Raw genomic sequence first — 11947 nt, forward strand, 5'->3', positions numbered from 1 at the left:
GGGGGGGGGGGGGGGTCAAGGGGGGTGGCGCAGGAGCCGACGGGGGCGGATGCAGAATGGGGCGCGCTTGGCGTGGCATAGCAGACCCAAGCGCTGGCGCCAGACGTGCAGGTGCAAGGCAGGCGCCGGAGCGGGGCCGTCACAGCTGCCCCTGTGTGGGCCCAACCTGTACAGGAACTTGCACAGCTTGGGGATGACCTCCGTGTCGGTGTCGCTCTCAAACGTCTCGCCCTCCTTCATCTGCGGGCGGAAGGGAAAGCAGCAAGGTATGGTGAGGATGAGAGGGCTGGCTGGGGCCGCGGCGCATTGGGCGGGCGGGCGGGCAGGGATTATGCGGCGCGCTGGCGCAGCACCTAGGCAGCCGTTCAGCTTGTGTGCCCCTTGGCGTCGAGCGGGCACATCAGCCAGCCAGCCACAAGCCAGGCGCCCGGCTGGCGGTGCCCCTCTCAGCGCGGCGGCCAGCACCCACCAGGAACTCCTTGAGGGCGCGGAAGTTGGTGATGGTGCCGTTGTGCACCACCACGAACTCGTGGTCGGGGGAGGAGACGTGGGGGTGGGAGTTGCGGGCGCAGGGCGGGCCGTGGGTGGCCCACCGCGTGTGCGCGATGCCGGCGTGCGCCTTGACCTGGGCCTTGGGGTCAAAGGGGAAGCCCTTGATCTCCTCGCTGACCAGCTTCACCAGGTCGTCCACCTTGCCCTTGGCCTTGATGACCACGGGCTTGGTGGAGGGCGCGGCCTCGCCCTCGGCCTGCACCGGCCAGTCGATCGACACGCCCGCCGAGTCGTAGCCGCGGTACTCCAGCCGCCGCAGGCCGTCAAACAGCGTGTTCAGGATCTCCTGGTGGCTGTGCCGCACCTGCGGGCGGGCGTGGGGAGGGGGTGCAGGCAGGGGTGAGGGCAGGGGGGCAGAGATGGCGGCGGCGGCGCGCGATCTGCAACTGCCGGGGCATGCGGCGCCATGCGGCGGCGGGCGGCCCAACCAGCAGACCCCAGCGGCGGCAGGGCAGGCGGCGGGCGCTCACATCGTAGAAGTAGAAGCCAAAGATGCCTGCGGGGAGGGAGGGAAGGGGGAGGGCGCGGTCAGGGGCATGGGGGCAGGAAGGGCGGTTCTGCAGGCGCTGCCACCGCGTGGCCCGGCCGTCCCGCCGCCCCCTGGCTCCTCTCCACCACTCACCACACATTGTGCTTGCCCGAAGAACCCCCGAGAGTGGACTGGCGCTGCTTGAGCCTCGGCAGTTGGTGGCGCCCAGAAAAGAGATTGGGCTCTGCGGGGGCCGGGAGGGGCGCACCGAACTGGCCTGGCGGCGGAGAATGGATTGCACAAAAGCGCAAGTGCGGTTGTCATCAATTCCGGGGCGTGAAGGCGCCCCCGGCCAAGGCACTACGCGGGCACTACACATTTGACCGATTGCCGCCAGGAGGCCTCCACCCGCGACCAGCGCATTCCCGGGCGGCCTGCAGTGCAATCTGCGGTGATTGCAAGCACACAAGCGGGGCACCTCATGCCTCGCTCACGCACCATCACCAACCTGCCGCACATGTCTACAGCTCTGGTGCCAGTAATGGCCGCCAGTGATGGCCCGAGGAGGTGCCCAGCTCAATTCATGCACACCCCTGCTGCGCCCCACCAGCTGCTGCGGCGACCCACAGGTGGCGCCTTGCCCACAGCGCCCCAGCTCTTTGCGCCTGCGAGCCAGCAGTCAGTGAGCGGCAAGGCCAGAGGGCTGCGGCCCCAGGACACCTCTTTGGTTTGCACTGGATCCAGGGCCGATGTCACAGCTGGGCCGCCAGCAGCGCAGCACCCATGCGGCGCCTTCTCCCATGGCACCATGTCGGGAAGGCGTTGGCACCACTCCAGTTTGCTGGCCACTGAGGGGCAATCAGATTGCTGACATGCCGCCGTCCATTGCCAGTGCAGCGCTGGCACCGCTCCACTCTGCTCGCGCTCCTCACTCCACCCACAGCTTGTGCTTCTTGTGCCACTCCTCGATGCTGAGATCTGGATACGCATCGAACTGGTCGTCCTGGGGGCCCACCTGCAGCCCGGCAGCAGCCCTTCCGTGAGCCCAGCAGGCCCAGGGCAGGCAGAGGAGCAGTCACACCCACGCATTGCTGGCCCCACCTGCGGCACCACCCAGGGTGCCTTGTCCTTGAGCATCATGTGCACGCTGCGGGGCGGTACAGGCAGCTCCGTGTCGATGGCGCCGGCAAACGGGTAGCACCACTGCTCCCACGATGGGTCTTGCGCCCACAGGTGGCAGCCGCACTCCTTGCAGAAGAACCGCGTGTTGGTGGAGGGCTGCACGTCAAGGGGGCACGGAGGCGGCTGTCCTTGAGCTGGGCAGGGGGATCTCAGGGGCCTGCTGCCGGCCGGGGCATGCCCGCCCACCTGCAGCGCGCCGCCGCTCTCCGCCGGCAGCATCAACCGGTAGGGCTTCAGGTTCTCGCGGCCCGTCACCTGCAGCACTCAGGCGGGGTGGGCCGGGAGCCTGGCAGGCAGGGAGATGACCGGGCGCTGGCTCATCCTGCGCGATGGGAAGGCAGAACATGCAGCCGCCCACCTTGAGGCTGTCGGCCTGCGCCATGATGTTGATGGCGTACCCGCCGCAGCCGCTGACCTTGCGGCAGATGCTGCAAAAGGGGCAGAGGGACAGCCCTCGTGGATGTTTGGACGAGGCGTCGCCCACCCCCCCCCCCCCCCCGGCGCCCAAGCCACTGCACTCCAGTGCGATTGATTCTCTGCCCAGCCCCTCCCTGCATGCCTTGCCTGCAGTAGCAGCGCATGAAGGGCACCGGGGCTTGGCTCAAGCAGCTGAACTTAACCGCCCCGCAGCGGCAGCTGCCTTGGAGCTCCATCTGGAGCTGGAAGGTTCAGCAGTGGACTTGGATGAGCTGAGGGAGGGCTGAAAACAACGAGAAAATCAGCTGCAGTGACCTGGGCACCCTGTGGCTCTGAGGCTTTCTTGCCTGGTGCTTGGATGGACTGAATGCCGCTGGCCTCCTGGCAGCACTCCCTTCAGGCTGACGAGGTGAGCTGTCCAGAGCAGCCCAGGAGAAGACTATTTGCAATCCCTCCAATGCTACAGCATTGCCCAGCTTGATGCAGAGCCCCATCGCATGCCAGGTTTTGCGGCGCCAGCGCAGGCAGCGCCGCACTGGCGGCCTGGCATGTGCGCCCGCGGCCCGACTTGCAGCGGCTAGCCGATCGTTACATAACACCTTCTTGTTGCATAGGCACCGATGGTTGAGACCCCTGGGGTGCGTGCTGCCGCAGCTTGCCGCCCCAATTGGCTGGAGCTGCTGGGTGTCAATGGGAGGCCGTTACATATATTTAAAGCCATGGTTCGGAGATGTTGTAGAGGCTGCATGTCGGAGCTGTCGGATTGGGTCGCACCCAATCATCCCATTTGATGTGCCTTGCCATACACAAGAACCTCCGCCTTCAACGAGTCCACCAAGTGCCTGCCCTGTGTGTGCGGGAGGGTGACGTCCCATTCGAGCTGGGTGAGTCTGCCCCTCACGTGTGAGCTCTGCTCCACTACCAGCAGCACCAAGCAGTCGCATGTGCAGCCGTAGTGCCAGCTCAAGGGTCGTGACTCCCGCCGCCTGTTGCCGCCCGCCGCGCCTGCCCGTGCAGACACGCTCGCTGCCGATCCCGCTACCACCGAGCACCACAACAATGCCTCGGAACCGAGCCTGGCCACCAGCGGCAGCCACGGGGAGGATGGCGCCAGCTGCGGCTCCAACCCCAGCAGCAGGCAGCGCGGCAAGCAGCCGCACCGGCGGCAGTGCCGCATCCCAGGCTGCGGCGGCCGCCTCGCTGCGAGCTACAACATGGTGAGTGCGGCTCGGCTGGGCCCTGTGATGGCGATAAGCACGGGGGCTGAATGGTACCACCTTCCTTGCATGCATGCATGCATCTGGCAGCCAGCGTGCTCCCGCTGAAGTCCCTCCCTGAACACCAACACCTTCTGCCTCCCTGCCCCTCTTTCTTGCCCACCAGAAGTACTGCATTTGCAACCGCTGCCGAGAGCAGAAGGTGCTGGACGTGCACGGCGTGCCGCACCGCTGGTGCCAGCAGGTGTGCAGCGGAGGAAGTGTCTCTTTTATGCGGTCCATGTTTTTGTCTATGCTGTGCCTGCCGAGCCACATGCCGCCTGCCCACCTGCCCGTCTGCCTGCCTGCAGTGCTCCAAGCTGCACGGCCTCGAGGCGTTTGAGGATGCGCGGCGCAGCTGCAAGGGCAGCCTGCTGCGCCACCAGCAGCTGCGCTGGGCCAGCAGCAGGCGGGCCACCGGGGGGGCCGCAGAAGAAGCTCAGGAGCAGCGGCGGGCGCGCTCGCCGCAGGCGCGGCCTCCGCCCCTGCCGCAGCTGCCGCCACAGCTGGTGCAGCTGGCACCGTCGCCGTGGGCGCTGCTGCCGCCCACGCCACCGCCGCTTGCCGTGGCACCGGCGTCGGCTCTGCATCGCCAGGCTGGAGCCCCACCACGCGCCCCAGACCTGCAGCTGGCACACCTGGCCCTGCAGCAGCTGGAAGCCGACATGGTGAGCGCTGTGCTGCCCTCCCTTGCCGGGGCATGTGCATGTGCTCAGCGCTGTTGGCGCGGGATGCTGGGGCACCCACCTTGCCTCTGCGGCCCACCAACCGACGGTGTGCCGGCGTGTCTCGTGCCCCCTCTCACCCTGTTCCCACCTTGCTCTCATCCTGCCCGGCTGCAGCCCGACACGCTGTGGGTGCCCAGCGCAGCCCAGCTGGACCATTTCAACTCCCAGATGGGATTCCAACTGGAAGCTTCCTTTGCCACGCCACCACCCGCCCTGCCTCCGTCGCTGCCGCCTCTGGCTCTCCGCGGCAGCACGGCAGCAGGCAGCAGCGGCAACGCTAGCGGCTGCGCGGCACCCGCCCACACGCCGCTGCCGACCGTGGTGCAGGCGCTGTTCATAGGCGGCGAGCAGGCCTGGCCGCTGGCGCCTGGCATCGCTGGCCTTGCCTGTGCCGGGCAGGCCCAGCGCCTGATGCACCCTGGACTCATCACAAGAAAAAACGGCAAGACCTATCGAGCGCTACCCTGAGAACCTACCAATCCCTGCCTGATGTCCTGATTCTTTGGCTTTCTTGATTCATATTGCACCGTGCAAAACGGCGCTGTGCCGCTGGCGCCAATGCCCAGCGCTCCGTTCAACAGTTTTGCCTTCCTGCTGCTAACGCATGTTACAGACATAACTCTTGCCGCTGTGCTACACAATGTGTTTCTGTTTCTTGATTCTTTCCAAATTTCTCCCTTTGCATGCAAGCGCATACCAGCCAGCCGCCCACGCTGTGCATGAGATGCGAGCCCACTTGTTGGATCCCTCTCTCTGCGTTGTCAATTTTGTGAGCCTGCCTGATACTGCAATGTAATCGTTGCCCCTACTGAGCGGTCGCAATGCGGCCATCGCTGATACTGCCGGAGCGCTGGAGCGGTCGTTGAGACAGGCAGCCGCGGTGGGCCGAGGCTGGCATGCTAGAGTAGCAGCACAGGACCCGCCAATACATCATTGGCCCGCAAGGTGATGCTGGTGTGAGGGTAGGCTCTGGGGGCAGCAGCAGGATGCCCTACTAGTACTCGCTGACTGAGATGCATGCCAGTGGCGACCGCCGCGGGTGCTCATGACATAGGGTCGCTGGCCCGCCTGTGCTGTCTCTGCCCTCCTTTGCCCCGTGACCCAGTTGCCCCTGGCCCCTAGTAGTGAAACACAGCCATCTGCAAGCCTAGAGGCTGAAGCCGCCGACTGGCCAGGCGTGTTGCAAGGCCCCCGGGCCCGTATGGTGCTACGGAAAGCAACATTTAGTGCGGGTACCCCGAGGACAGGAAGCTGGTCACAACAGATCCAGGCCGCGGCCATCTCACGATGGGGCCGCGTCCCACCTGGCGGCGGACGTGGCGCCCTGCGGAAAAACGCAACACTCGGCCCATTCGATGCTCACGTTACACATTTAACCTCAGTCAATTGACGGAATTGGGGCGCAACCAGCTCTATGCGAAAACGCCTGGCAGGAGAGTTGCCATCGGAGCCAGGTGAGGACAGGCCGGTAGTCGCGGGTGCTACAAGCCAGCACTGCAAGTGAATAAAGCTTCTGCGCTGCATCCCCAGTCTGACCAGCGCTGCGCAGCTGCCCAGGTCCTCTGCCGCCGCTGGCTGCCGGCCGCCAGTTCCCCTGGCTGCTCGCCTCCTCTAATTGCGGGCAGTACTCCTACGCCCTCCCCCGCAGCCCCCTCCGCCACCAGCGGCAGCCACCAGCATTCGCAGCCCTGCGGCAGCACTGGCGGGGGTACCAGCAGCGGCAGCACCTTGAGCGGCGACGCGTCGCCATGCAAGCGGCATCGGTCGCCCAGCACACGCAGCTGCCGCATCCCGGGCTGCAGCTCCAAGCTGGATCCCGGCTACTGCACGGTGGGCGAACAAATGATGCGGGCTGCACTCGGCGACATGGCGGCAGGCCAATGGCGGGACATGCTTCCCCGCCGTTGGCAACGGTAATGGCTGCTGGGCCATTGCACCCACACTGATGAGCCCTACTTGCTGTCGTGCACCTGCCCTCCCTGCTGCCGCAGAAGTACAGGATTTGCATGCGGTGCAAGGAGACGCCTGTTCTGGAGCTGGAGGGCGGGCCGCACCGCTGGTGCCAGCAGGTGGGCAGCGGGTCAAGCGCCTCTCCTTCAGGCATCTGTGCTTGCCTGCCGAGCCGCCCCCAAGCATATGCCGCCTGCCCATCCGCCTGCCTGCAGTGCTCGAAGCTGCACGGGCTCGAGGCGTTTGATGAGGGGCGGCGGTGCTGCCGCGCCAGCCTGCACCGCCACAAGAGCCAGCGCGGACTCAGCAAGGACAAGACGCAGCCGGCGCTGGAGCAGCAGCCACGCCAGCCACCGCAGCGCAGCAGACGCAGCGAGGCGGGGGCGCAGGAGCCGGCGGCAGCGCACCACAGCCTGGGCCAGCAGCAGCAGCAGCAGCAGGCAGTGCAGCAGCAGGCGTTCCAGCAGGCGCCGTGCCTGCTGCCGCATGCGTCGGGCCTTCCATCCCAGCCCGCCTGCGAGGTGCCCTCCCTGCGCCTGCCCCTGCCGCCGCCGCGGTTCCCAGCCCACCCTGAGGCTGAGCTTGCAGGGCCGGACCCTGGGTCGCAGCCAGCAGAGCAGCAGCAGTGGGCGGTGCTGCACAACAGCATGATGATGTGGATGCAGCCGCGCCCGGTCTGGCCAGTGCCAGTGCCAGATGCCTGGCGTCCGGCTGCTCCGGCGCGAGTGCCAGCACCGCAGCCGGTCCCCACGCAGGCGAGCAAGCGGCCGGCGGCGCCTGCACCGCAGCGGGAGCCCGCCCCAGCAGCCCTGCCCCGTCCCTCTCAGGAGATGGTACGGCTGGCGCTGACTCAGCTACAGGTCGATCCGGTGAGCCTGCCTGCCTGCCCTGAGCCTCCCCACACATGCATGGCCCTTCCCACCGTTGTGCACCTTGCTGCCTGTGCGCCCGGCGGCAACGGCCGGCAGCTCCCGCGGCGCAGCACATGCGGGACGCCACCGGCCCGAGCCGCCCGCCGGGCTTCCGTCACACTCTGCCGCAAGCACACACCCACTGCCCTGTTTCCAACCCGCTGCCTGCAGCCTGAGGCACTGTGGGTGCCAACTGAAGAAGAGCTGGTTGGGGTCAACGCTCAGCTAGGATTCCCGGCCAGCGCCGCCCCCACGGCAGCAGCGCGGCAACCGGCCCAGGCCCACCAGCCGCTGCCTCACCCCCTGCCATGCCCTGCCCCGCCCCCGCCCCAGCCGCAGCTGACCCTGGCTGGCAGCGTGCCGCTGTACCTGGCACCCAGCATGGCGCAGCCGGCTGGCGGGTGGCAGTGGGGCGGCGGGTGGCAGTGGGGCGGCGACAGCGCCAGCAGGCGGCCCTCCGCCGCCAGCTCTGCCTTCCTGCATCCTCTGCTGGGGTTTGCACAGGCAGGCTGGGCCCCGCCTGGAGCGCAGAGCTGGCCCGGCCCCGCGCTTTCGGCACCTCAGCCTGCAGCCACCGCCATGCTGTCAACCGCCGCTGCCACGCCAGCTGCCACAGCGCCAGCGGCGCTTCGCTGTGACGCCTTCCAGGGCCCAGCCAGCGCTGTCGCTGCCAGCACATCCCCGGCAGCGGCAGAGCAGTGCCCTCCAGGCAGGCCTGCCAGCTCTGGCGGCAGCATCGATATCGCAGCCACCACCTACGCGCTGCCGCCGCTGCAAGACGACTGGACAGCCATGTTCCTGTCATGAGGAGCCGCCTTGCGGGACTCTCTCGCTATCAGCAGCCACACTTCCCGCCAGTGCCGCAACGCCTCTTTTCCCAAAGGAAAGACCGGGGTGGGGGGACGTGGCCACATGTTGGGGGACACCCACGCGGGGACGTGCCCCGCGTCCCCCCACCCGTATTTCTTGCATCAGTTTTTCTTGGGGCACCGGGGCACCCGGCAGCGCGCCCCCAGGGGCCTTCCTGGCACACTTACACACCACAACTGCCCGTCTGTTGCCCTGCGCGGCCTCCCGCGGCGCCAGACCTGGGCCTAGCATCAGCAAGGGAGCACCGCGGCGCCCTGGGCGCGCCCCACACGGCCAGGTGCACTGCCGGCTGTCAACAACGGCTGCCCCTGGCCGGCTGCGCCCATGCAGCCTGTTGCCCATGCAGCCTGTTGCCTGTGCTCCTGGCGCCACCCCACGCTCCCCGCTCCCTCTCCCCCCTTGCCTCCCGCCTGCAGCCATGGGCTTAGAGGCGTTTCCGCGGCCCCAGCGCGCCCGCACCCAGCCCAGAAAGATGGTCGAGGCAGCGGACGACTCGGAGATCGATGCCGCAACACACTGGATCCACCAGTCCACTAGCCTGCAGCAGTCGGCGCTGCCGCCCGGTGCCCGCCCGCCGCTCGGCAGCCGCCCTCCGCCCCTCCCCCGCCCCAAGGCGCGGCGCAGCAAGGCCACCCGCGGGCCCAGCAGCTGCAGAAGCAGCCCCTGCAGCAGCCCCAGCCAGCAGCAGGACGACAGCGACTATGAGGACGCCGTCAGCGATGCAGACGCGGAATGGGCAGCGGCTGCGGCAGCGCTGGGCAGGGCACCGCCAGAGGCAGGCGCCGACAGCGGCAGCCACCAGGCTGATTCGCCCGATGCCCCAGCGTACAAGCGCCGGCGGGGCAGCAGCGGCAAGGCCGTCAAGCTGCGCAACCCCGAGTGCGTGCTTGCTTGCCTCCCTGCCGGCCGGACCTGCCGGATCTGCCTGCAGGCATTCACTTCCTCGCCTGCTGGCTGCCCCCGTTGCTGCAGGTACACCGAGGAGGAGCTGGCCCGCAAGTCCCGCAAGCGCCTGCAGGACAAAACGCTGAAGTCGTATGACAGCCACCTGCGCAAGCTGGAGGTGACCTTGCTTGCCACAGGCAGCTCGGCGCCGCCAGCGCACCAGCCAACCAACCCAGCTATGCCCCGCCCCGCCAGGTAGCACCAGCCTGCTGGCCTGCCTGGGCCCGCCCCCCGACCCCCCTTCCCCCTGTGCACATGTAGGCCTTCTGCAACATTCAAGGCTTCACCCTGGCAGCAGCGCAGGACGCGATGCAGGTGGTCACGATCATGGCAAAGTTCATTGCCTGGGTGGCGAACAACATGCCTTGCTTCAACTACAGGGGGAAGAAGGAGTCCATGGTAAATGCCGCCGCCCACCACCTGCCCCGCTTGACACTCGTGCCAGCCCTGCACTTGCTTGGCCCGGCCAGCCCCTGCCTGCACCAGCCAACACCTTGTCTGCATTGGTGGCTGCAGTCATTCGGCCTGCTACGCGCCGTCCGCAACGCGGCTGTGCTGAAATACAACCAGTTGTGCATCAGCAACGGCTGGTCTGATGCCAGGGAGCTGATGGCCACACGCGAGTTCAAAGTGAGCCCGACATGCGCCCGCTGGCGCCACCCATGCCTTACTGCTTGCAAAACACATGATTGCTTGGCTTGCTGGGCGAGGCTGCAGCAAGGCTGATTTCTTTGCTGTCCCCGCCCGCTCTGCAGGTGGAGTTCATGAACGGCTGCGCCCTGGTGCTGCCCAAGAAGGGACGGTGCGCCACCAAAGTGCCTGCCTGCCCCCCTGCCGATGCCACCAGCCTGCACCCCCTGCCTGCCTGCCTGCCCCCAGCCTGCGTGCCTGCTCGATGAAGCTGCTGGCGCCCTTCCTTGCTCCACGCCTTGTGCAGGCCGGTTGGTGACCCCCAGAAGAACACAGCGGCAGAGTCGCTGACGGATGAGGAGGTCATGGCCTGCTTCCACTGGTGGCTCAGCCAGGGCGACATCGCCTCCACGCGCGACTGGTGCGTGCATGCGCCCACAACGGCTGCAACATTGCGGCCTTGCTCCACTGGTGGGCGTGCGCTTGGCGTTGCCCACAACCTGCACCCGCCACCCTGGTGCGCTTTGCAGGGCCGCCAACCTGGCGTGCCTGAAGGGCATCGGCCGCAGCGACGACACGCTGCCTGTTTACCTGGCAGACCTTGCGGCGCCTCGGCCGCAAAAGGTCATTGGCGAGGCCGACTGCCTGGTGCACCGCACCGTCCTGCGGGGCGGCAAGCGCACCGCAGCAGGCGAGGTGCAGTGGTACGACTGGATCCCTGCCAGTGAGCCTGAGTTGTGCCCGGTGACGGCGGAGGCGGCGTACCTGGCCCTGAGATTCGAGATCCAGCAGCAGCCCGTCCCCGACATCAGTACCAAGGACGGCCTGCTGGAGTTGTGAGTGCAGAATGGCCTCGCATTCAATCCGGCCCACCAGCCTTGCGTTGTTGTTCACCCCTGCCGCCCGTCGCCTGCCCGCCTGCCGCAGTTGGTCCATGCCGCTATACCACGGTGCCAACTTCACCGCCGCCCTGCACTACGAGGCGCACGCGGCCGCCGTCACCAAGGTGACCGGGGGAGGGTGCGTGAGTGTGTGTGGGTGTGTGTGTGTGGGGGGGGGGGGGGGGGCTCGGGGCCAGGCACCCAGGCCAGGGCAAGGGGAACCGCTTGCGCCACACAACTCGTGAAGCGCCTGTCCCACCCCTGCAAGCGCCTCAGCAAGGGGCTCGTTTGTCAGCAGGTGGGCTGGCCTCGACTGCAACCTGCCCCGCAACGGCCTGAGCTTGGTGCCGAGCGCCACATGGGTAAGCCTGTGCCGCCCGCCCTGCTGCCGCTGCGCTGCGGCAGCCGATGCCGTTGGCGCTGCCGCACCTGCCCTGTGAGCAACTCTTCCCTTCTTTGAACCTTGCATGCAGGCCGCCACCCTGTACTATGAGGGCCACAACGGCTACCCGGCGTGGAAGGACAGGGAGGAAGAGCAGGAGCAGGCCAGCCAGCGCGGCGAGCTGGGCCCGCAACAGTCATGGCGGTCAGGCCGACGCAGGACCTGGCACCAGTTTGTGAGGGCGATGCAGCTAGTGGAGGAGGTGGCGAAGAGGGAGCAGTGCACCCCCATCCAGGCGGCCAAGCTGGTGGACCAGTGCCTGGAGGCACGGCAGGTGCGGGGTTGCATGCGCGGCGCGGTTGGCTGGGGGGATTGGTAGGGCCGCAAGGGTTGGTTGCCAAGCCTCTCAGTGCTGTGTTGCCGATGCTGCCCTGCTGTTGCAGGTGGGCAAGGCAAGGAAGAAGAGCTTTGCTTGCCTGGGCCGCTCAGACAAGGCAGAATCGGTGCGTCAAATGCTTGGCCTGCCGGCCAAGCCGGAGAGCAGCTGACGGTGAGCCTGGTTGGCCTTGCCGCCGACAACTTGTACGCGGGGCGAGGGAATCCATTAGGCTGGCTGACTGGCCGCTACCTTCACCAGCCCGGCCCACCCACCCGTGGATCTCTGGGCCAGGTGGCTGCTATGTGCCGCACGGCAGCGCTGCCCACTGCCTGGCCGCCAGAGTGCAGTTTATGGTTGCATTGCGCTGGCAGAGTGTAATATCAATGAATCCATCG

At 67.3% G+C, this 11947-nt stretch overlaps 5 protein-coding genes across 5 annotated transcripts in view; 3 read left to right on the top strand and 2 right to left on the bottom strand.

Annotated features, from left to right (window-relative positions):
* CHLNCDRAFT_136690 (hypothetical protein) overlaps positions 1-1181 on the bottom strand; it is a gene marked incomplete at both ends in the record, with an annotated part of 3135 nt that extends 1954 nt beyond the window's left edge. Inside the window, 4 exons of the mRNA XM_005845592.1 lie at positions 144-240; positions 470-856; positions 1023-1048; positions 1175-1181. Coding sequence (XP_005845654.1) covers positions 144-240; positions 470-856; positions 1023-1048; positions 1175-1181 — 517 coding nt within the window. The remainder of the gene's footprint in view (positions 1-143; positions 241-469; positions 857-1022; positions 1049-1174) is intronic.
* A 768-nt stretch (positions 1182-1949) lies between these two features.
* Positions 1950-2856, bottom strand: CHLNCDRAFT_25663 (hypothetical protein; the record flags this gene model as incomplete). Its single annotated transcript, XM_005845593.1, has 5 exons — positions 1950-2036; positions 2123-2299; positions 2390-2458; positions 2562-2631; positions 2717-2856. 5 exons carry the CDS (start codon positions 2854-2856, stop codon positions 1950-1952), a joined length of 543 nt encoding a protein of 180 aa, XP_005845655.1.
* A 384-nt stretch (positions 2857-3240) lies between these two features.
* On the top strand, positions 3241-5072 carry CHLNCDRAFT_136692 (hypothetical protein; the record flags this gene model as incomplete). The annotated part of the gene is made up of 6 exons (XM_005845482.1): positions 3241-3258; positions 3483-3504; positions 3638-3837; positions 4004-4081; positions 4188-4544; positions 4719-5072. 6 exons carry the CDS (start codon positions 3241-3243, stop codon positions 5070-5072), a joined length of 1029 nt encoding a protein of 342 aa, XP_005845544.1.
* A 946-nt stretch (positions 5073-6018) lies between these two features.
* Positions 6019-8272, top strand: CHLNCDRAFT_136693 (hypothetical protein; the record flags this gene model as incomplete). Its single annotated transcript, XM_005845483.1, has 7 exons — positions 6019-6058; positions 6253-6434; positions 6596-6673; positions 6770-7228; positions 7382-7423; positions 7637-7672; positions 7799-8272. 7 exons carry the CDS (start codon positions 6019-6021, stop codon positions 8270-8272), a joined length of 1311 nt encoding a protein of 436 aa, XP_005845545.1.
* Positions 8273-8807: 535 nt separating this feature from the next.
* On the top strand, positions 8808-11721 carry CHLNCDRAFT_136694 (expressed protein; the record flags this gene model as incomplete). The annotated part of the gene is made up of 10 exons (XM_005845484.1): positions 8808-9214; positions 9308-9398; positions 9542-9679; positions 9797-9910; positions 10036-10082; positions 10218-10331; positions 10441-10746; positions 10838-10916; positions 11265-11507; positions 11617-11721. 10 exons carry the CDS (start codon positions 8808-8810, stop codon positions 11719-11721), a joined length of 1644 nt encoding a protein of 547 aa, XP_005845546.1.
* Between the last annotated feature and the right edge of the window lie 226 nt (positions 11722-11947).

Source organism: Chlorella variabilis (assembly GCF_000147415.1).
Source record: "Chlorella variabilis unplaced genomic scaffold CHLNCscaffold_17, whole genome shotgun sequence".
In the NCBI taxonomy this organism is placed as follows: domain Eukaryota; kingdom Viridiplantae; phylum Chlorophyta; class Trebouxiophyceae; order Chlorellales; family Chlorellaceae; genus Chlorella; species Chlorella variabilis.